Source organism: Rousettus aegyptiacus, unplaced genomic scaffold, assembly GCF_014176215.1.
Source record: "Rousettus aegyptiacus isolate mRouAeg1 unplaced genomic scaffold, mRouAeg1.p scaffold_m13_p_5, whole genome shotgun sequence".
Lineage (NCBI taxonomy): Eukaryota > Metazoa > Chordata > Mammalia > Chiroptera > Pteropodidae > Rousettus > Rousettus aegyptiacus.
This window is the reverse complement of record NW_023416308.1, coordinates 119,692,324-119,715,670: the sequence shown is the minus strand read 5'-3', so window position 1 is coordinate 119,715,670 and position 23,347 is coordinate 119,692,324. Positions and strand designations below refer to the sequence as shown.

Sequence of the window (23,347 nt, the reverse complement as noted above, 5' to 3'; positions counted from 1 at the left end):
AACCAGGTGCTTTCTGAGCACTGGGGACCCAGCACAAGGCCCGATTTCCACGCACGGAGAGCACGTTTCCGAGACCCCACCTGGCCACAGCGCAGTTAGGGGGTGCCCGCTGCAGGGATGACAAGAGGCAGAGTCCACCTGACGGCTGGGATGGAGGGAGTGGACCGAGGGCCGAGGAGGAGGAGCCGTGTGGTGCGGACGCAGGGAAGGAGCACCGGCCTCTCCCTCCTCCCACTCTCCTGTCACTGAGCCCGGCCAGAGCCGGCCAGCCAGGGGCCCCAGTGGTGCAGGTGGGAGGTGGGGGTCTGGGCCGAGGGTGGGTGGTGGGCCTGGGGAACAGACGGCAAATGCCCAAATGCCCACCCAGGGGGCGGCAGGGGAGGAAGGGGCTCTGAGCCGGTCTCTCCACCGGCAGTGACTTCGTCAGTTCCCAGGCTACCTGCCCACTTCCCTCCCCTGCCACCTTACATGCCCGCCCCGTCTGGGAGGGGCTGTGCCCCCACCCGCCGTGGTCACGGGCTGGGGTGCCGAGGGGCAGCAGGTGGGCCATGAGGGGCGGGGTGGGGGGTCGACGCTTCCTGTTCTGGGACCTGTGACAGTTGTATGTGAAAACTTCATGCGAGGCACTTGTTACAGCTCCTGGCTCTAGCGAGTGCACAGAGAACACTGGCCAAGCACCTCCCCCCGCCCCCCACCCCCCATCACTGCCACCTTCATTGTTGTATGGCCACGCCGTTGTCACTCATTGTCATCCCCGTTATTACCTGGCCACGCCCCCATCGCTGTCATAGCCGTCACTATCATCTGTCCGTGTCTCAGGGTCACTAGGAAGCGCTCCGTGACAGCCGGAGGCCACCTGACCGGCCGGCTGGCGGGCCTTGGTTGATGTTCACAGCAGTTCTGTGGAGGACGTTTGGTCGTTTCGTCTTAACTCCGTTCCCGGTCGTTGTTTGTCATCGGTCGTTTCTGAGTGAGGAGTCCTAACCTTAAGGAAACCTTCTGCCCGAGCCTCGCTCCCTCCCTCCCTCGGTCCCCGCCAGGCTCGTCCCCAGCCACTCTCAGCTTGCCGGGTCCCCATGGTGAGGGGGACCCCGAGACCAGACACAGACACGCCACGCTCGCCCATCGCCAGAGCCCATGTTCTGTGATGACGTGCCAGATACGGCTCGTGTCCAGAAATCACGTCACGAGACCAGCGGGCTCGGGAGGCTGTGGGCAGGGGCCGGAGCCTGAGACGCTGAAACGCAGCTCTCGCCTCTTGGAATTCTTACCGCGACGCCCTTGGCGTGGGACGCCGCAGGCCGAACCTCGCGGGTTAGTTGGCCCGAACTGATCGTATTCGTGTGTTAGGGCTGCTGTGACCGAGTCGCACAGACGGGCGGCATGGACAATAGGGTTTCTCGTGCCCCGGTCCCGGAGGCTGGAGCCCGAGCCCCAGGTGTCGGCGGGCGGTGCCCCCCGAGGCCTCCCTCCCGGGCGTGCGGACGGCGGCTCCTCCTGTGTCCCCGCGTGGCCGTCCTCGGGGCGTGTCCACGTTGGACTTGGGGTCACCCAAGGGACCCCATTTACCTTAACCACCCCTTCAAAGGCCCCGTCTCCAAGCCCAGTCACGCTCTGGGGTGCTGGGGGTCAGAGCTCCAACATACGAATCTGGGGTTGGGACACCGTGGAACAGATAACCCTGATCGACACAGGACCAGCCACAGTCCTGCACCCACCCACCCACACGTTCCCCCGGCCCCCAGCCGGCCCCAGCCAGGCCACCCCGGCTCTGAAATTCCCCCTCCCTCCCCGAGCGCAGGGCGGGGGGCAGCCAGCGGCAGGGGGGACCCAGGCGTGCGGGTGAACGTGGGCCGGAGTGCGCTCCATGCGGATGGGCCGCTCCCTTCCGGACGCAGGCGGAGCTCAGATGGCGCGAACGCGGTTCTAACCGATGTTGTCCGGCTGGGACACTTGCCGCCGGCATCAGGAGCACCTGCCGTAGCAGAAGCGCTCTAAGGGGTTCCGTTCGGGCCCAGACAAGCAGAGAGAGCCCTTTGCCGCTTGTGTGGAAGGTGGCTGAGGCGCCCCCTGCCCCAGACGCACAGCCCCAGGGGGCGCCGTCCTGCCTTTGCGGGGGTCAGGCTGGTAGCCATCACGACGGTGTCCAGCAGATGGCAGTAGAGTGCTTGAGGGAAGGGGCTCCCTTTCCCTAACTCTCACCACGTTGTGCTCCTGGCCGGTGGTGGGGTGGATGCTCTTCACAGCTGGGGTGAGCCCCAGGTCTCGGGGGAGCCGTGTCCTGATGCGCGTGCCCCTGAGATTGGCAGGCAGCCCCATCCACGTGCGCTTTCCAGAAGGCATCTCAGGAAGAGTCAGGACGTGGCAGTGTAAGGGGCACTCTTTTGCCTTACAGTGCGCTCACTCTGACCTCCGCCACCCCATTCAGCTGCCTCCCGAGGCCCAGAAACCGCACCACCCTTTGAAAAGAAAGGGGGATCCCAGAGCTCGTCTCGGGGGAGGGCAGGTGTCTGTCAAGCCAGTGCTGGTTTCTGGTTCTAAACAGAAACTGTCTGTTTATTTTCATTTCGAACTCACAGAAGAGTGGCGGGAACAGTGCAGAGCCCCTTGGGGGAGGCTCCTGTGCCCGTCGGCCACGTCGCCATCATTCCCCGAGCACCTCCGGCTCCTGTGCTGCGTCTCCTGCCTCGGCCTCGAGCGGGAGGGGAGGCATCCAGGATCTGCTCGGCTCGCCACTCCACGTCACCCCTCAGCATTGATCCCCCTGCGGCCCCCGGTGGGGGTGGCACCGTCCCACTGGCGTGAAGTAGCCGCTCATACGTGTAGACGGGTAGCGGGGGAGGGGAAGAAAGAGCTGGGGGCCCGGTCGGTGTCTCGATGGCCGTGCGGTTTCCTTCTTCATGGCTACAGAGCTGTAACCAAGCCTGCCCTCCCAGCCGCCCTCTGGGGACAGGGGACCAGCCAGGGCGCCTTGACTTTAGGAACACAAATCCCAACTCAGACTAGTTTAAGGGGAAAATGAAGAAGGTTGTCTGGTCTTTATGTCCTGAAAGGTCCAGGCATGGTTGTCGCTTGGAAGGACTCGAGCAAGGTCCTCTCGGCTGTGTGTGTGTGTGCGCGCGCCTCTCTCCCTCTCTCCCTCTCTCTCCCCCTCTCTCTCCCTCCCTCCCTCTTCCCCCCTACCCCCCCACCTCCTCTACCTTCCTTTTGCTCCAACGTGTCCCTCCTTCTACAGGGACCCAGCAGCCCTGGGCTTCTGTGGCTTTTCCCGCTGGACATCTGGGAAGAAAAAGAGAACTTAGCTTTCTTAGTTGTTCTGACAAACCTTCCAGCCTCAGGTCTTCATGGGCTTTTGGGGGTCCCATGGGCACCCCCAGACCATGCCTGTGGCCAGAAGGTGGAACGTGCTGATTGCTCAGGCTCATGTCTGGTGCCTGCGGCAGGAGCGGGGTGTGGTAGGCCCCCCTAGATCTCTGAGTGGGGTTAGGAAAAAGCAGGAGCAGTTGTCACAGAGGGAATGGGGGGCTGGGCAGGGACAAGCGATATCCTCTCCGGTGACAATCTGCTTCGTAACTTAATGAGATAATTTTACAGGAGGTGCAGCAACTATAAGTGGATGTTTCTCAGGTGTTTTTTTTTAATTAACCCAATTAACAGTTGCAATATCTTCTGCGTGATCCGTCCTCACTATGAATTGGTGAGATGTAGCCCTTTCTCGTGGACCGTGGAAAGGTGAACTTTCCTTGGTCTGTCTCGGTTATCAGAAACGCGAGACGAGCCAGCTCCCGCACCGGCCACCGTGCAGCCCGGCCCTGCTGCCTGCACGGCCAGCCCCTGCGTGGCCATTTCCTGCCCGCCAGGGCTCTCGCCGCTGTCTGTGTGGGAAGCGTTGGGTCGGGACCCCCATTCCTGGCCTTTGATGTCTCCTCGTCCAGACTGTTACTGGGACGTGTGGGGACAGTTCCGCCTGCCGCCGGCCTCTCCTGAGGAGCCCAGGAAGTGCGGGCGGATGGGGCCGTGGGCTGGTCGGGGGCCAGGTGCTGCCCCAGCACCGAGCAGCGTGCGCTGGCCCCTCTGCCGGAGCTGGACCGAAGCTCCCGGTCACCATCAGGGCCTCCTTGTCCCCCGTGAGCCGGGGCGGAGAGGGGCTGGCCTGGCACTGAGCCCACCTGAGTCTGACAAGAACCCTGCAAGGAGTCGGGTGTCCATTCACACAGAAACGTAGGCTCAGAGCGAAAGTTCTGGAAAATGGGTCCAGATCTGTTGGTCCCCAGAGTCCCCCAGGTTCATAAATTGCACATGTCAACCCTAGAAGGGCTCAGAGAGGGGTCACTCACACTGGGCGGGTGATGCTGGGGTCGGCCCTGCTGGGCGGGTGACACTGGGGTTGGTCACACCTGACGGTTACATTTTTAAGCGCTGGGGCTGCCCCTTGCCCAGACAAGGACGGGCGGGGGTCTCCTGTGCCCCGGGACTGGGCACAGCGGCCTGGATGAGCCCGGCCAGGGGCGGGGCGTTCTGGCTGGCATTTTGCGGGCCGGCCACGGGGCGCGTGAGAAGCACACACGCGTCTCTGGCCCGTGCGGCCCCCGCTCACCGCGCGGCCCTGTCTCAGGCCTGCAGGTACGGACACGTGCAGCACCTGGAGCACCTGCTGTTCTACGGGGCGGACATGGGGGCCCAGAATGCCTCAGGGAACACCGCCCTGCACATCTGCGCCCTCTACAACCAGGTGGGTGCCGCGCACGTGCCCCGGGCCACACCCCAGCCCGCGGGCGGAGGCGTTTCCCAGCCCCCGAGGTCCTGGCGGTGCCCGGGCGTCACCGGCGAAGGTGCCCTCTGCCTCCTGCCGTGTGTTCCTCTCTTCCCCTGATTTCGAGCAACTCGGGTCTGGAGGGTGGCAAGTGGGGGTGGGGAGGAGCAGAGGGGAGGTCAGAGGTCAGCGTGTCCGGTGGGCGCCCCGAGCTGGTACACATTCTGCTCATCCTCCATCTCTGCCGTCGGCATCATCTTCCTGGTCCAAAGCAAGGATTCCGTCTTTCTGGGTGAGATCTCCAGTCTTCGCCCAAACCCAGCCCTTTCCTCGCCCCACCCCCAGGCCCCGGCGCCCCCAGCCACTCTGGAGTCCCACTTTGCTTCCAGCCATCAAACCCTCCAGATTCTTTGCCCCGGAAAACCCCTGCACGCCCTTCGGGGCGCAGTTCAGGTCTCCCGCCCCGTCAGGCCTGCCTTGCACGAGCCCGTGGCGAGAGCCGTGTTCTTCACGTGCAGCTCTTTGCAAGATGGCCAGACAAACGCCCCAAGACCAGGCCGTGACCGCGCCCTCCCCGCTGGGGGCCCCTCCACTGGGCCCCCACCCCAGGTGCATAAGCCGCCATCCTGCCGGGTCTCGCGCGTGCCTGGCACGGGACGGCAGCTCAGCCCGGCGGGGTTGAGGCAGCGTCGCAGCTGGTCTTTGCGAAGTGTCTGCGGGGCTGCGGCTCCCCTCACGGAGGCGCGTCAGTGCGGGGTGCGTGCGGCGTGGGTGCTGGCTGGCCCGGCGGCCCCAGGAAAGCACGTCGCGAGGTCTGGCCGCGGCCAGGCAAACATTGGTGCCAACGCACGCTTCCTAATTACTGCCTCAGAGAGGGAAGACATCCCTTAATTTTCCCCAGTAGATTTCAAGCCTATTTTATCATGAGGAAAAAAACCCAGAATAAACATGTTTCTTGTCACTTGAAATAATTGTGGACAAGATGTTCCTGGAAAGTGTTGGTGGCTTTTTATTCGAAGAGGTTAAAACACTTTGGTAGGCTGAGTTCTGAGTCATGAATGGGGCTGGGTTGCACCAGTGACCTTCCCTGGCACCAGGAGAAGCCCTCCCCCACGTGCCTTAGGTTAGCAGGAGGGTCCGCGAACGCTTTCAGTGAAGGGCCACAGAGACTTCATCGTGGCCGGCCCCCTTGGCTGTTGCAGGGAGAGCAGACAGTACATAGATGAGTATTGTGTGTTCACCTGTGTGCCAGTAAAACTTTATTTGCAAAACAGGCAGTGGGCTGATTTAGCCTGGGCATGGAGGCCGCGTGTGCCCCGTCTCCAGGCTTAAGTCTTGGACAGACTCCCTGCCCCAGGGCCGAGCCGCTCCCAGTGTGCCGGGGTTGAGGGCTCTGCATGTGTGTAAGAGCTGTCCCCTCCCCAGGGTCTGGGGGTCATCGGGGCTCCAGCCCGCTGACTCTCCTCTACAGCACAGGTGCAAGACCCTTCGGTGGCATCACCTGGTTTGACTCCTGCCCTGTACGACCTCCCAGGGGCCACTGTGGAGGAGGGTCACAGGTGCTGGCCTTGGGGGGCCTCCGCCCCTTGACACCTGCCCAGCCAGGAACTGGGCGAGTGTTCTGAGAGCCAGCCTGTGAGTCGCTCGTGCCCCTCCCGGGGCTGCTGCTGTGGTCATTGGTCCCCTCGCTCAGGCCCTGCCCGAGCTGTTGGGGTGCGTCACTGGCGCAGTGAGGGAAGCCGGTCCATTCGGAGAGCCTCGTCCTCCGGGCACTCGGGGTGACTGTCCTGAGGGATGGAGGTCCCCAGCCTTTGTCTAGCGCACCCCACACATCACACGCAGCCCCGAGCCCTGTCCTCCCTGTGTCACCAGCGTACAGAGCGCCTCGCCATGCCCGAGGCCTCTTTTCTACACACGTGCGATGCTCGTGGCTGCATCAGGCCAGGCTCGGCGCAGGCAGGCGACCACTCAGCGGTGTTAAGCAGAAGGGGGCATCGAACAGGGCACTCTGGGGAGCACACTGTCCCGCAGGTGCGGGCCCGGTGCCCTTGAGTCAGGACAGGATTCAGGGAATCAGGGAGGAGCCTCACCGTGGAGCCGCCATGCAGCAGGTGCGGCCGTCTGGGTTCCGTGTGGTGTAGGCCGTCCCCTCGCGGTGCCGCCTCGGGCAGCTCGCCCCTTCCCTGGGGTTCTGGACCACCTTGTCTGTCACGTGGGGGTAATTGCACCGAAGTTACGAGGCTTACGAAGTTACACACAGGGCGGGCCTGGCGCACAGCGGATGCTGAGTAAATGGTGGTGGTGCTGGCGGCGGTGGTGATGGTGCTGACGGCGGTGGTGATGGTGATGATGCTGGTGGTGATGGTCGTCATGATGACGACGGTGATGGTGCTGGTGATGTTGGCGGTGATGCTGCTGATGGTGATGCTGCTGCTGCTAATGGGCCTCACCAGGCCTCTCTTTATTAAATCTACAAGCATCAGGTTTATGGATTGATGTGTGTGTTTCGTCAGTTTTAAGCAGGCCCCATCTGCACACTTCTAATAAAACACACTGTGATCAGAATCTCTCTCTCCTTCTCTCATGAAATCAACTAATTAGGGCTCTGATTGTAGGCAGCAAATTGTGCCTAATCTGCCGTCTCCCCCGACTGCCTGCTGGCTCTCCAGGGGCCCCCGAGGGACAGATGCTGGCGTTTGCTATTATGCCCTGGGTGATGAAGGAAGGGAGGGGGTTCGAGCAAATGTTCCGGGGCCGGGCCAGTCTGTCTGGATGATGAAAAATAAGCCCTGCCTTTCCGGACCAGGTGAGAGGAGCTGGGTGTTGTCCCGTTTGTGTCCCGTGCCCTTCGCGGTTTCCACGAGTGCTCGTCAGCTCAGCGGCTGCGTCCACCGGCCACCAGGGGGGGCGTCCCCTGAGCGTCGAGGCTCACGGAGGGCGTTCCCACGGCCTTTCCCCTGGGAGCTCGCAGCAGGCCTTCGGTGGCCACGGTCGCTGGTCATTTCCCGCACGCGTCAGGAGGCCGAGGCCCAGAGGGGCTCAGGAGCGAGTGGGAAGCTTGGCTCTGACCCGCCCTCTGTTTCTCTCCCAGGTTTTGGGGACACAGCCCTGTAGCCCCTCGCTGCGGCCCCCCGTGGGGCCGCTTGTGGCTCCCTCCCGCCATGGTGCAGAGGGGGCTCTCCCGTGGCTGCGGACTGGCACCTGGGCCACCCTCCTGTCCCTCACGACCCCCTCGACCCCACGTCCCGTCGTCTCCCTCTGTCCCGCCCACCGCTGCCACCCTGGCCCAGGCCACGGGCACCGTCCGCCGGGTGGTGGCACTCGCTGCCCAGCCGTCCCCCTGCTTCCGGTTGTCGTTCCTCTGACCCGCTTCCCGCCGAACGGCAGATCGGTTTGATCCCCTGCAACGGAACGCCCCTTCGCGTGAACCCAGAGGGCCTTGCCCCGCCCCCCAGCTCGTCTCCCGCCCACGTGGCCCAGGCTCCCCGCAGCCCCGACCCGGGGCCGTCGCACTCGCCCCTCTGCGGGGGGACAGTCCCCGTGTTGCGGGGCTCATTTCTGGTGGCCGAGGTCACCTCCCAGGGAGGCCTGCCTTGACCAGCGGCCCTCACTCTCCGTCACGTGACCCTCTTTCATCGTTCGCGTGGCACTCTGTGTCTCCAGGGGCGAGGGCGGTACCTGGCTCGGCCGATGCACGCAGGAATGGATACGCGTTCTGACTCTGTGTCTTCACGTATAAAACACGAACGGCGGGGCCTGGGCAGCTGCGGGGGCTGGCGGCCCAGAGGGACGGTGTGCCTGGCCCGGCCCGGGGACCGGAGGAGGGCACTTCTGATAAGGTAACTGTTTCCCAGAAGTCACTCCAAGATGATAATTGGCGATGAAATGATATCCCTGTGCTTTGATACTCAAAAAAAAGCCCCACGAACGAGTATCGCTCTTACCCCCATGCCCGCTTGGCTTACTTAAAAGGACGCAGACGCGGCTCGGCGTGTTGCGGGAGGCGCTCTGCGGAGGGGCCCGGGAGGCCCCCTTTCCGAAGCCGCAGTTTTTCACTTAACCCTTTCTGGGACTCCGCTTCCTCATCTGTGAAATGGGCCTCCTGCGACCCCAGCAGGGAAGCTGTGGGGGCGAGTCAGGGACACGCAGCTCCGTTTGCTGAAAAAACACACGCAACACCCACACGCAAACACATGTGTGAGCTGCACAAACACACGCAGCTCGCAAACACACAGACGTACACAGCCACACACGCAGACACGTGTGAACTGCACAAATGCGTGCGCACGAAACTCAAACACAGGCGTTCACATAGCCCCACATGGACGTGTGTGCACAACAAACAGATGCACACGTGCACACATATACACGCACCCCACGCACATGCGCACGGGGTCTGATGTTCATTGCGCCGGGTGAACCGCTGGCCCTTTAATTTCGAAACCGCCCTCTGGAACACGAACTCACGGGGAACTCTGGCAAACATTAGCGTGATGGATCGTGCGTCTCGGGGGTTGGCTAATATTGACTCAGAGCAATTCCTTTGTGGGTGAATGAAAGATTTTCCTGGGATCCTGTCTGGGCTTCACCTGTGAATTGCAGTGCCTGGTGAGGATTTATTTGTGCCTTTAGAGGAAATAAATGTACTTAATGAAGGGAATTCTCAGCGAACGTGCTCCCCTGGCGATTGGGAGCTTTTATCAGGAATTGCAGTTGGGTCTGGGGCCCGCCCCGCAGGGCTTTTGTGTCTTCTGGCTGGCCTGGCTGGCCCCAGCCGGCTGGCGGTGGCCAGCTGGGTGGTCCTTCCTGGCCGCCCACTCACCCCCTTCTCCAGGCCAGGGCACGCTTAGGGTCCAGTGAAAATGTGGTTCGGGACGAGACCCCCGGGGCAGAAGTCGTGCCCCCTGAGTCCCTGGCGGGGACGTGCTGCTGGCCGCCCCAGGGGCCTCGCCCTCTCCTCTCCCACCTGCGCCCCTGCACGCCCCAGAGGTGGCCTGCCGAAGTCCCGCCCGCCCTCGAGCCCCACGTCCCCTCTGCCTGAGTCCTCGCAAATACCGCCTCCTCTCCTCACCACAGACTTTTCCTCCTTGAGCATGGTGCTGTTGTTTTGGCTGATTCGATTCATTTATTTTGGGTTATAAGTAACAGGACCCAAGTAGGCGTAATTCAAAGGAAGGCGGAAGACGCTGGGGTGGCCTCTGGGAGCTGAGGCGCAGGGGCCGAGGTGGGGGGCTGGGGCAGGATGGGACGCTCAGGGGCCAGGGTCCTAATAAAACTTTATTTACACAACCGGCTGGGTGGGATCTGGCCTGTGGGCTACAGTTCAAGAGTCTCACACAACGACAAGGCCCAGAGGGGACCGTCACCTGCCTCTGTCCTAGGCGTGTGACGGTCAGACTGGGTTTCCAGGCCTCGGTCACCACGTGAACGAAGGCCGGGTCCCTCTTTCAGAAAACAAACCCTGTGTGTCATGGTACCCCGAATGTGAACGAGGCATTTGCCAGGCACAGTTCCGTGTCTAGGTCCTCGAAGCACCCCGGGAACGCGGCCCTCGGGGAGAGCGGGCAGGGCCGACAGCGGCCCCGGGGTGCCCGCGGTTTATGGAGGGCGGCCTCCGTCCCGGCCTCAGACCCGGCCTCACTGCGTGCACTGCAAAGCACCCAGGGGATTTTACACTCGGTGACCCGAGTCAGCCTGAGGGGCCGCTGAGGCCCAGCTCCCGACAGCGGGGAGTGTGGTGCCAGTCAGTCTGTCTCAGGGACTCGACCCCCCGCCCCGACTGCAGCTCAGACAGCAGAGGTCTGTGTGCTCGGCTTCCGTCTGCTCCGCTCACGGGCGGCCCTCTTCTTAGCGCCGTCGTCGTGAGGTGGCAGTCCCTGGGGACCCCTGACCAGGACAGGGGATCCGGGCGGCCCCAGCAGGGCTCTTGGGCTGGGGTCATAGCCGTGGACCTGCCAGCGTGGCCCGCTCTCTGTTCCTCTGTCTCTGTCCCCGTCCCCCGCCTTTGCCGAGGCAGGTGTAATTCACACCCCGCACAGTTCCGTGGGTTTGAGTCTAAACTGCACAATCGGAGGCTTTCTGGTCTCTTCACGCACAGTCAGTGTTACGGCATGTCCGTCTCTGGCACCCCAGCCCCGGGCACCCTCTCGTCCGCGTTGTCTTAAATCCGCTGTCCTCCCAGGTCCGTGACTTGTGCAGTGGGCACCTGCCTCGGCCTCGCCTCCCTCAGAAGGTCCCCTTCTGGTCTGGAGTGGGGACATGAGCCTGTCGCTCTAAGCACTTTTCCGCGTGGGAAACCCCGAGTGGCTCCTCACCGAGCGTCTACCCCGGGGGGCCGTGCCCGCCACGTCCACTCTACGTAAAGGTGGGAAGGCCGAGATGGGCCCAGTGTGGGGCTCTGGCCGCGACTCGCACTGGGGGCCATGGGCACGGGGTCCTGTGGGGGAGGCGCCGGCGCCTGGCCAGTGGCAGCCGCGAGGCACAGACACCAGCGGGCGCTTGGTCATTGAAACGCTCCTGGAGAAACGTTATTTCCCTATTCCACACACCCCAGCTGCCTTTCAGAGGCAAAGTGTCCTTGCAGTCATTGCTCCTGCACGCACCTGCTGCCGCCTGTCACTTCACCGTAAGAGCTTGTCGCCGTCTCTTCAGTGGGGGTTTCAAAAGGGCTGGCGGGGAGTTCTCTGTCGGCCCCACGGGCAGGTAGGTGCTCAGTAAGTGGACAGGAATCCACAGGAGATGAATGTTGCCTGCCTTTGGAGAACATTCGAAAATATAAGTATAGAGAATACTAAGATGGAAGGATCCCTCCTTTTTGCTCCCTAACTTTTTTTTCTTTTTGTGTGGGAAAGCAAACTCGTTAAGGTACCCCCCCCTTCCAGACGTGGTCTTCACTTTTCTGCAGTAAACCAGAAGCGAAATTAAACTATGTTATTGTTTTGAGACTTGCGTTCTCTACTTAAAAGTTCTTGGGTGTATTTCTTGTCAGTTGTTATCGATCCACCTTCATTTTTCCTATGGCTTCCCGCATGAAGAATGTTCTAGAATGCATTTCCGCTCCCTCTCTCTCTCTCTCTCCTCATGTGAGAGCATTTACGCCGTCTCCCTGTTCTCCCTCCTTTCTCTTTGGGTTTTGCTTAACGGTGTCTCACTCACGATGTATTTTGCATGTGCGTGTGACATGGGAGATGAGCTTTAGAAGTGGACGTGTTCGGCGTGGGGCCAGGTCGCCGTTCAGAGTGTTTAGGGCTGAGCTTCCGCCAGTAGCATCGCGGGGACCCAGGCAGTCACCCCAGGCGGTCACCCTGATCCCGGCCCCCCACCACCGGCGAAGGGAAGACGCCCTCCCTTCCGACTTTGCCTGTGGCCCCTGTGCACGCCCGTGAGCCGGAGCCTCCGGACGGCCCCCGGGAGAAGGTCGGTGCCCGGCATGCCACCCGCTGACCCCCGTCTTCTCTCCACCGTGCAGGACAGCTGCGCCCGGGTGCTGCTGTTTCGAGGCGGGGACAAGGAGCTGAAGAACTACAACAGCCAGACGCCGTTTCAGGTACAGAGGGCCGTGAGCCGCTGGCGTGCAGGGGCCGGGGAGGCGTGTGCCCCGTGCTCCGGGCGCTGGTGCTGCTGGACACGTCGTCCGCGTTCAGAGGCCGCAGCCCCGAACCTCCGTCTCCGAGCGCCGGAGCCGCTGGCATGTCCCGGCCCCGTTCACAGTGGCCCCTGTCCTGTGAGGCCGAAGGGCGTGAGGAGGCAGCGGCTCCTTGGGTGGGGCGGTCAGGGCCGGGGGCGCCTTCCTCCTGCAGCTGCTGGGAACTGAGGCTCCTTTCAACAGGGAGAGCCTCGTAAGACTCTCATGGGGGCGGGGTAGGGCCGTGGCTTGTTACCCATTGGGCGCCCAGGCTGGCTCTGCTGTCCTGGAGTGCAGGGCGAGCCACCGGCCGTGGGGTCCCAGGGTGGACACACGGCCCATGGTCCTAATTTACCATTTTCGGCCCTGCAGAGCACACAGCTCAGCAGCCGTAGGTATGTTGACGAGCAGCCGGCGTCACCGCCGTGCAGTTCAGGGCCACGGAGCCCCCTGCCCAACAACCCCACAACCCCATGCACCGAGCAGCCACTCCCTGCCCCCCCCGCCCCCCCCCGAAGGCCGCTCGCTGGCCTCGTCTCTCGGATTTGCCCGATCCGGGCGTGTGTGCAGACGGGACCACGGGCCGTGTGGGTTTCGTGTCCGGCTTCTTTCCCCGAGCGGGACGTTTCCAGGCTTCTCCGTGTCAGCGCGTGTCAGCGCGTGTCCGCCCGTGTCCTCAGCTCCGGGGCCCGAGTCGTGTCCCGCTGCCCGGCGTGGGGCTCGCGTGCGTCCGACGCAGCCGACCGGAGGGTTTGCGTGGCAGCACAATGTCAGCGCAGTGCCGCACGATGCAGAGCTGCGTCCTGGTGCCCGAACACGGCTGGGTTCTCCGCGCGGACCCGTCACACGCCGCGACCCGCGTTTGGGAGTGCCTGTCACATCTCACTGAGCCGAAGGGAGTGTTTGAACCGGCTTCCACGGGTGTTTAACTGACCCTCTTTTTAGACTCTCTTAATTGGTGCAGTTTATTATTTTATACATCCTGATGATGTCTTACGTGTGGGCTCGATGTCTTGAGGGTGAAGCAGTTCAGCCTGAGCCCGGGCCCCACGATGAGAAGCTTGCTCAGCCCCTCGCCGCCCGGGGCCCGGGCTGCCGGCCCGAGTCCCGCAGCTCGTGGGTGTTTGACGCAGAGCGGATCGGGGCCTGACAGGGGAGAGAGTAGCCGGGCAGGGTACACGGTTCTGGGGGGCGGGGGGCAGGGGTGGGCAGAGGGGCCCACGCCCTAGAAACACCTCCCTGGACCCAGACCCGGACCTGTGCGGTCGTGGGACACTGAGGCCGAGATGCTCCGTTGCCCCGGGGGACCAGGCAGCCAGACTCGTTGAGACCCAGAGGCCTCGGGCAGGCGGACGAGGGGCGCACACGAGCACAGTGTGTCCCCAAAGCCTCCAGCAGTGCCCAGCGCCAGGCAGGGCATCGCGAAGGGTCCTCCCACCCCGTCGTACGTTTGGGGCTAGAGCAGTCACCCCTGGTCCTGTCACTGTCCTCTCCCCTTGGAGACCCATCCTGCCCCGACCTCCCCCTGTTCCAACTGCTGCCACCACAGTCCAGACCTGAGTGTCTCCTGGGTCATCCGCCAGCTTCTCTCCCACTCCGGCCTCCCGGGCACGCGGCCCTGCGGGGTGACATGGCCGGGCCCTCGGGCACGCGGCCCTGCGGGGTGACGCGGCCTGCGGGGTGACCGACGAGGTGCCTCGGCAGCCCCACTCTGCCTCCCCCTTCAGCCTCCGCACGAGCCCCGGGCCCAGGCCTGGCCACCTTCGTGGGATCAGGCTTCCTGCAGGCCGGCCTGCAGTCGCAGGCCTGTGGCCTCACCGTGCGCCCTGCAGACGGACAGGCCTTTCCCTCTACGCGTCTTTGGCATGCAAGGGCAGAAGGGGACAGGGCCACGGTCCCTCTGGTGGGACTGTGGACTGAGGATCTGGGAACAGGGCACGCGGGGTCGGCCCCCCGCTCACCTGCGTCTCGGCCGCGCGCTGCGTGGTGTTGCAGGGTCTCAGAGGCCACCTGGACGCCGCCCGGGTCTTAGTGGCCGTTACCACAGTCACGAGATCGTGTCCTCCGCTGCCTGAACCCCTTCAGAGATGGGGGGCTCGTCACTTCCCGAGGTGGCCGGCCATCGGTCCTCTCCCTTGGGCCTCCTCCCTTCTTGGCCCCGTCACTCCCGCCTCAGCCCGAATCCGTCCGTCCTACCGGACAAGCCCACACCTTCCCACCGGTCACCCCAGGCCGGGAAGTGACCCAGGGCACACGGCCCGAGGGACGGCGTAAACGCAGACTTGAACCGTGAGCTCCGTCAGCATCCTCGTGACTGACTAACTGGGATTCAGAGTCAGGCTCGAGGGAGGCTCGTTCACCCAACACTCCGGGAAGGAAGGATTACTGTTTATAAAATAGATACAAAGACTCTCCTGTCTCCATGTGTTTCTCCCGAATCTGTTTCTTACCAGGGACCCTTGTTTTTTTTAAACAAAGGAGCTAACATATTGAGATGCCTTAAGCAGCGTGTGAGCTGAGCCTGCCTGGCGTCCTCGGCCACCCCGCGGTGCGGCAGACGCTGCTCACCGGCGGTCACCTCTCTGCCTCCAGCAGCGGCGAGGAACCCACCGGGTGGCAGAAGGGGGACCATGGGTCACGGGGGAGGCCGTGACGTGCCCCGTGGGGACGTGCGTGCTGGAGACGGTTCGCCCCGGCCTGGGCCACAGCGCTGTTGGCTGCACGTTCACTGTCGATGAACCAACGCGAAGTGCTGAGGAAGGCGTCTTCCTGCGAGGCCAGGCCGCGTAGCTGTCGGTGGGTGACAGTGCGACCGGGCGCTCGCAGGAGGCCAACCCCGGTCTTCCCGGGGAACAGCGCTCACCGTCCCCTAAGTCGGTGTTCGCAGCGACTTTGGAGACAAAGCGGCCGCGCCGCAGAGCGGGCGGGGGGCGTGTCCCTGTCACGTGCAGCGGGCCGCCTGCGAGGCCCGGCTCCCCGCCCCGCTGGTCACGCTGCCGGGCTCGCGATAAGCCCCGACGCGGGCGTGAGCCTCTGGCGCGGGAGCCACGCGCCCAGGTGTCCTTCCGCCGGGCGCTCCATGTCCGCTCTCCGCCCGGCTGATCTCCAGACTCCCGCTCGGTGTCGGCGGCAGGAAGCGCACGGGACGAGGGACGCTTCTGCGACCATGCCGCGTGTTTACTAAGCCGCTCGGGGAAGAGTTCCCGGTGTCACCCCAGCCGCCAGGCGCCGCCCCCACGGGCGTCGAAAGGGTTTTCCCCCCTCCGCCGGGCGGCCTCCCACAAGGCGCACGCGCTCCCGCGCCCAGGGCCAGGAGCCGCGACGCCTCCGAGGTCTTCGCTCAGTCGAGTCCCCGGGGGAGCGGGGCACGCATTTTACCCGTTGCTTTCTTAAACGCACGGGGACAGCTGCAGGCGGCTGATTCACGCAGATATAAATAGAGGCCTGCGGAGAACCCCCACGCACCTTCCCGCGTCGCCCGCCGTCACAGCGTGGCCGGCTTTGTGCGTTCCCAGTTGGAGGGAGGAGGCTGAGGGTAACATCAGAGCCCCCTGCCAGAGGTTGTCCTCCTCAGAGCCGGTGGCGGGGCTGGGGGTCTGGCGGAACTCCCGGGGGGGCGCCGGCCGGAGAACACAAACCCTGGACCGCGCTGTCCATGACCTCTAACAGGTGAGTTTTTGTTGAGACGTGAGCCGTACGCACCAGCTTGTTACCGGTGCCATTTTGCCGAGGGGACAGTGGCCTGGCACGTGGCGGTCACACGCAAAGGCTCAAACTGGGGAGGAAAGAAAGAACATGGAAGAGAGCGAGGTCCGGCGTACGCAGGCCACGCCCTCCGGCGAGGAAAGGTGGCCTCTTAGAGCCACGAGCCATCCGTGTGGACGTCTGCCCACATGTTTCTGGCCTGGACGCTGCTGAAGCCGCCCCATGGGTAGGAAGCTTCAGACGCGAGGTCAGGGGTCTCGCCCCCACCCCCGTCCCAGAGCAGGGCTGGGAGGGCACCGACCCTAGTGTATTCGGAAAGTGACATTTCACGACAGCACCCGAGACCTGCCACCCCTTCCCTGTGATGACGCCGTCATCTGGGGAACCAGCCAGCCCCGTGTCTCCTGTCCCCTGCGGGCAGACGCAGGGCTCACCGCCGTGTCTTGCGGCCCTCAGTGAATGGTCACCGGGCAGTGACACTGTGTCCGCCTTCTGAGAGGCCGGCAGGGGTGAGGGGCCACCAAGTTAAGCTTGCCAGGATTTAACTGAATGATGCAGGAGCCCGGGGCGCAGGCGTGTGTATGGAAGCCGCACCCCCACCTGTCATGTCCTCCGCTGCCGTCCCCACAGCCCCCGTCCCAGGACGCAGGGACCCTCACCTCTACGCGGCCCCTCCTGCCACGCAGCGCAGACTTCTCCCCCCCTGCCCCCCGACAGCCGATGGTTCTTACCACCGTTTGGCCCCCGTTGGCTCCTCGGTAAGAAGGTCGCCCGCTGGCTTCGCCTGTTTTGGGCTTCAGGCTTCTATGTTGTGGCCGATAATGAGTTAATAGGCGTTGTGACTTTCACCCACCGTAGGTTACAGGTGTCTCTCTCCAAAAAATTTGTCCTAGCGCTAAGAAAAACTCACTGTATCGTGTCCATTTTTGCCACCAAGTCAGCTTTCTCCTCTCTGTCTGTGGTGACGTTGTCAGAACTTTACCTCCCGTGCGTTTTGATCCTCTTCATCTCTTGCTCGTTTATTTTTATTTGCTTTTCGTTCCTCCCTGAGTTTCGTGTGTGTGTGCGTGTGTGTGCGCGCGCGCGTGTGTGTGTGTGTGTGTTTGGAGGGCTCACTTTTTTTTTGCTAGGAGAAAACGCTCTTAGATTTCAAGCTGAGCACAGACTCCGCTGTGATTTTTTTTTTTTTTTTTCCTGAAAACGATTAGCTCTGCAGCCTCGTTGTTCGGAGGATCTGTTTGTTAGGTACGGATTCTAGATTGGCCATTATTCTCTATCAGCATTTTCTCGTCCTCTGACTCGTCTCGTTTCTTTCGAAAAGAATTCTGTCGGCATGATTGTGGACGAGGCTCATTCACTCGTCCGCTGTGGCCGCCGCAGAAACTTTCCCTTTGTCCGTGGCTCCCGGCATTCCGGCGCACAGGCGGATGGAGTCCACCCCGCTTTACCCTGCTTGGGGTCCACACGGCACGGTGCACCTTTGGGCGCACGTGTTTCATCGGTTCAGGCTTCGCGTGAAACAGCCGGCCTGCTCCGTGACCCGCCCCCGCGGGCCGGTCGGCGCGGGCCGGGGCCTTCCCGCGCGCTGTGTCTTCTTCCCGCGGCTTCCGTTCTCCTCTCTGGGCCTCGCGCGTCTCCCGCCGACCTGCCCGTCAACCTCCTCACCCGCCGCCCACGCGTGATCCGATCCTAAAACCACCTCGTAGGTCCTGAATTACAGAGGCTGTATTGCTTTCCGAGTCTGGAGTTTACAGTCGATTCCTTTTCATGCATTCGGATCCTCTGGTAAAGTTCTCCATCGTTTCAGCCACTTTTGGTTTTTTTTCCCCCTCTCTCTATATTTTCTAAAAGACAGCAATTATTCGGAAAGCCTTTGGCTGCCCTCGCGAACTCCCGGATCGCCCACGGGTCTGTTTCTGGTGGCTGGCTCTGCTCTTTGCTTTCCACCCCATGGTACTGTCCCTGGGAATGAACAGAGTTGTCTGTGGAATGCTGGGCCTCGCACACGTTTTCAGAAACAGTGACGGAGACTCAGATAATGTTCTCTTTTGCAGAAGGGATTATTACCCTTTCTCATGCCAGGTGGGCAGGGTGGGGCTTTTCACGTAGTCAGGTCGGAGACCGAGCCGAGTCGAGGCCGGGTTGCAGTGTCACGAGGGCCCGTTCTGCCCGTGTCCCTCTCTAGGAGGCGGGGGAGCCCTAAGCTGCCCTCCCCGAGAGCCTGGTGAGCCCGCGTCGCTGTCCTGCGCGCCGATCGCGGTCTGCCGCGCGTGGCTGCAGAGTTCGCCCCTCGTCTTGCCGGGGCAGCAGCAGCGAGCTACGCATCCGATTCCGTTGGCCACGCCTCCCGCCTCCCTTCGGCCCTGACTCGGGCCCCTGCGGTCTGCAGTCTGGACGGCTCGCCAGCCCCGCGTAAGTCCTGAAACCCCCCCAATCTCTCCGCGCCCAGTGCGCCTCAGCCCCCGGAATCCCGGCCCTGGCTGCGGATCCGGAACGCGCGGCCGGCCCCACGGAGAAGCCGCTCCCGGCTGCCCGCTCACCTCGTCGCTGCCAGGGCCTCCGCAACTGGCCTCTGCCCCTCCCGGCGCTCTGCGGCGTGCAGGAGACGCCGCCGCGTCGTGCTCGCTTGCTCCGTGCCGCGCCCCTTCGCGGACGCGCTCAGCCGCCTCTCGCTGCTCGGCCGCACCTGTCCGCGCTCGGCCGGTGGAGGCGCGTTCCGCCAATGCCCTCGTCCTAACGACGTGACCTCGTCGCCCTCGGTCGCGCCCCGTTTCTGGTGTGACGAGACGCATCGTGCCCCTGGGCTGAGTCTCTCGTCTCGGGCCTGGGACCGGTCGCTTTTCCCGGCAAGCCCCGTCTGCTCTCGGTGCCGAGCGGCAGCGGGAGTCTGCGCACGAGGGCAGCGCACGCCACGCACCCCTGGGGGGCCGCCTGCCGCACCCCTCCGCCCGGGGCCGCGCTCGGGCTGCGCTGCGAGCCTCACGCCTCCTTCGGCCCCGTCGCTCCTGGTTTGTCCCGGCCGCCACGCAGGCACGGAACCCTCCGGCGGTGAGGACGCCCACGCCTCCACCAAAAACACGGTGCTCGGAGCGCCTGAGGTTTTCGTTTGCGGGTAGACTTTGTCGTCGCCGTGGGTCTCATTAGGGATCTTCGATCACTGTGTTTGAAAGTCACTCTGAACCCTTTTTCTCTGTTTGTTTATGCCACCAGCTGTGTATGCATTTAGGTTCGTTTCTTTAATTTTATTTTTGATTTTTAATGAGTGCTTTTGAAGCGTTTTAATTGTTTAGTCATTATGTAAAATACCTGCATCATCCTAAAGTCAAATCTGTGTAAGCAGATAAAACAAAGACGCCAGCGTTTTCCCCTCTCCTCTCCTGTCCGTTCTCTTTCTTCTTCTGAGGTTTTTTGGTTTGTTTGTTTGTTTTTTAACAGAAAACAGAATGAGCGTAAATAAGTTTAGGCAGCCTCTGGCCCTCAGGGCGTAATCTTACTGACACTCACCGAAAGTCGTGAGTGGAGCCCGGCGACGGGTTTCAAGCACGTCCTTCCCCGTCTGTGGGGAGCGCCCTGCAGAAGTAGCCGTTGTGCGGGAGGAGCTGTCGCCTGCCGAGCGCCGTGCGGCAGTGCTGCTGCTGCCGGCTCTGTGGCACTGTCCCACGGAAGGGCCAGGGTAGCCTGTGACGGAGGGCCTCGTGCTGCTGCTGCTCCCGGACGAGGCCGCCGAGGCTCAGAGGTGTCGAGGAACACGGCAGGCGGACTGCACCCGGGCACAGAAGTCAGGTCTTCCACGTGGCCACGAAGCCACGTTCCCTGTAGCTTGGGAAACTCGGTTCCCACGTTCTGGCTTTGGATGAGTCGTTTTTAAAATGTGCACAGCGACCTTTGGCGCTTGTTTCCTCGATTGCATCTGGGCGGACGGAGCCACCTGGGTTGTACCTGGCGTGGAAGGTGACTCGAGGCGGGGTGGTGGCCTCGCGATGCTGGGACACGATCGCGCCCAGGAAACTGGCTCCGGTGGCTCCCCTCTGGAGAGAGGAGAGCGGTGACCCTACGGGGAGCACCGTCCAGCACGTCCTCATAGCTGACGCAGGAGTCCCTGTGGGGAGGCCCTCGGTCCCCTCTGCCAGAGCTTGTGTCAGGACCTCAGGGACCACGGAGATGGTGTGCGTCCACAGCACCGGAACCTGCTGTGCCTCAATTTCCCCTTGGGCCCCATTTGGTCTTGGCTCCTCTTTCCTGGCCCTGGCCGTGCTGCAGGCAGGCTTTGAGGGGAGAGACCCTGTGGTCGTCCTGGCTTTGGTGACATCTGTTCAGACGGCAGAGGGGCACTGGCCCGGGGGGGGGGGGCCTTGTTGCCGCTTAAATGACACAGGTGGATAATTATATCGCTGTCCTCTTTCCAGTGAATCATGCTCCATTAGAATTCTGAAAATAATTTCCATGGCTACTGTGTGAGCGCTGGCGGAGGAGGGAGTGTGCATGTGTCTGCGCGTGTGTGTGCACCTGTGTGTATGCGTGTGTCTGTGCCTGTGTGCGCACACATGTGCATGTGCCTGTGTGTGCCTGGTGTGTTTGTGCACACGTGTGTGTGTCTCTCTGCGCGAATGTGTGTGCATGTGTGTTTGCACCTGAGCATGTGTGCCTATGTGTGCCTGTGTGTGTGCGTGTGTGTGCCTTGTGTCTATGCACACACATGCATGTGTGCATTGTGTAAGTGTGTACATATGTTTGCACATAAATGTCTATGTGCCGTGCATGTGTGTCTGTGTGTGTGTTAACGTGCAGGTGTGTGTGTGTGTGTGCGCGCGCACTGTGGGTGTGCGTTTCCATGTGCATGTCTGTTTCCAGGTGTGTGTGTGTCTGTGCACACGTCTGTGTGTGCATGTCAGTGTATGCACGCATTCGTGTGCAGCCGACATAGGGTTTAGCGTTTCCGATCCCTCCAGGTTGATGGTCAGGGTCGACGTAATCGCCAGGGTGCATGCCGCTGTCACTCGGTGACTGCGTGATGTGTCAGCGGGGTGGACGTGGAGGATCTTCGCTTCCGGCCCCCACCCGGCCTTTCCGGGTTGTGCCCACATCCTCTGACCTTCCCGAACTGCATCCGTGAGCATCACACGCGGCCCGACAATCCAGGGGCCATCTCAGCTCTGCCCCCGCCCAAGGAACAGTGGGCGGCCGAGCGAGTCATTTATGCCACAGAGTTCACAGGAGGGTCCCTCAGGGTCCACGGACAAGCGCCTCACCCAGCTTACGGCAGCTCAGCAGGCAGGTGACAGGGGCATCGCCAGTTAGCTTTTGAGCCTTTTCTGAGGAAAATGGGTGGGTGGGCCTCCCCGAGTGCGCCGGCTCCGGAAAGGGGGGCCGATGCCAGCTGGTGGAGAGTGTGGCAGTGGGTGTGACGGTGTGTGTGGCGGTGGGCGTGGCGGTGAGTGTGGCGGTGAGCGTGGCGGAGAACGTGGCGGTGGGTGTGGCGGAGAGCGTGGCGGTGAGCGTGGCGGTGAGCGTGGCGGTGGGCGTGGCGGTGGGCATGGCGGTGGGCGTGGCAGTGGGCGTGGCGGAGAACGTGGCGGTGGGTGTGGCGGAGAGCGTGGCGGTGAGCGTGGCGGAGGCGTGCCAGTGCGGAGCTGGTAACCACGTACAAACACGCTGAGGTGCCTGCAGGTCCAGGTGTGGTTCTGGAGTAGGTACGTGTAAACAGACCGGACTTTCTAGAAGCTGAAAGTGGTGATTTGCTTAAGTGTCATCAGTCACGTGGCCCAGAGGGCAGTAGAGCCACCGTGAAGTGACAGCTGCGAGCGAAGTGTCTGTCCGCCTCGCGGTGGCTGCCTTCCTGGTGCCACCTCTGGGTGGGGCGGGTGCGGGTGGGGGGCAGGGGTGGCTCTGTGTGGGGGATGGCCCTGTGTGTCCTCCCTTCTCCCTGGGACCCAGGGGCCGTGTGCTGGGTGTTCCCGGGGGCCCGAGGGCGCTGGGCCGGTGGGTCACAGAGCTGGACGCCTGGTGCCGTCCCCAGTGGCCTGATCGGCACCAGAGCCAGGGTGGTGGCGTCTGCTTCTGAGGAAAGAAAAAGGCTTTTGTTGTGAGGTTGGCAGCAAGGAGGCAGGAGGCAGGTGGCATCCGGCTCCCCGGTCCAGGGTCCCGGCGAGGTTCCGGGGTTTCAGCACCACGCCTTCCGGACAGCGGTCCCTGGGCCGGGGAAGGGGGGGGGGGCGAGCAGGTAAAGGCTCGCAAGCATTCCCGTGCGCGGTGTGTCCAGGGTCAGAGCCTGGGTTCCGAGCCTCGTCAGAAACGGGGCAGGACCAGCCCAAGCCGGCTCCGCGGTTACAGGCCCCCGGCGAGGCCCCCGAGGCCTCCGGGCCCCCGGGCCCTGTGACCGCGACACTTCAACGCTGCTACTCAGCTGAACCAACGCCTGACGGCTGTTCTGGGGTCTTTGTCTCGTCGTCTGTCCACAGGTGGCACTGTGAGTCGTAACCGAAAGATGGAAAATGCTGGGCGCCCGGGGGTCGTCGCCAGGGGGTTTTGGGGGTGTGCGTGCAGTCTGCTGACACGGGCCGGCAGGGTTTGGAACGGCGGCCGTGCACACCTGAGCTTTCAGTGGCACCGAGCTGTCTCGGAGGGACCGGGCTCCGTGTCTGAACGGAGGCATTCGCGTTTCGGTCCGTCACATCAAGGCCTAGGATGGACTGACCGGTCCTGCCAGCAAGAAATGCACAGAATCCACCGGCAAGGGGCATGGTTGTCGCCAGCCGGTAGCTGGACGGTCGGCGTGACCCATACCATGCACAGCCGGGCGCCAAACGCAGCCCGCAGAGAAGGGGGGCGTTTGAAAGGTGCACGGCCCGGCTGCCGAGAAGGTGCCCCGTGCGCATAAGCTGTTCGTATGCTCGACCCTCGCGTCTGCCTGGGACGCAGGCGGGTTCTGTGCAAGGCCCTCTGAGCTGGCCCGAGTTTTCCGTCCTCCTCCGGGTCGCGCTGCAGCTTCGGGACGGGCAGGGGCGTGGGTGGTTTCCCCCTGCCCGTGGCTTGGGGATCGCCAGGCTGTCGGGAGCCGGGAGCTGCTCTTTCTCCCAGTGACGAGGGGATCGCGTGTACCCGAGCGGAAGGCATTGGAACGTGGTGCGGCTCCGTGCCAGCCCCGGGGCTGAGGTCGGAGACGGGCCGTCGATGCAGCTAGGCACTCGCGCCCCGTCACCGTCCTGGAGGACGAGGCCGCAGAGCGCGCGTGGCCGGGTGGGGCCCCGTCACCCACGGCGTCATGG

At 63.1% G+C, this 23,347-nt stretch overlaps 1 protein-coding gene across 2 annotated transcripts in view; it reads left to right on the top strand.

Moving 5' to 3' along the window:
• Positions 1–23,347, top strand: part of SHANK2 (SH3 and multiple ankyrin repeat domains 2) — a 303,870-nt gene that overhangs the window by 50,925 nt on the left and 229,598 nt on the right. For both annotated transcript variants that reach the window (XM_036220412.1, XM_036220411.1), the window contains 2 exons: positions 4,616–4,732; positions 12,222–12,299. In XM_036220412.1, coding sequence (XP_036076305.1) covers positions 4,616–4,732; positions 12,222–12,299 — 195 coding nt within the window. The remainder of the gene's footprint in view (positions 1–4,615; positions 4,733–12,221; positions 12,300–23,347) is intronic.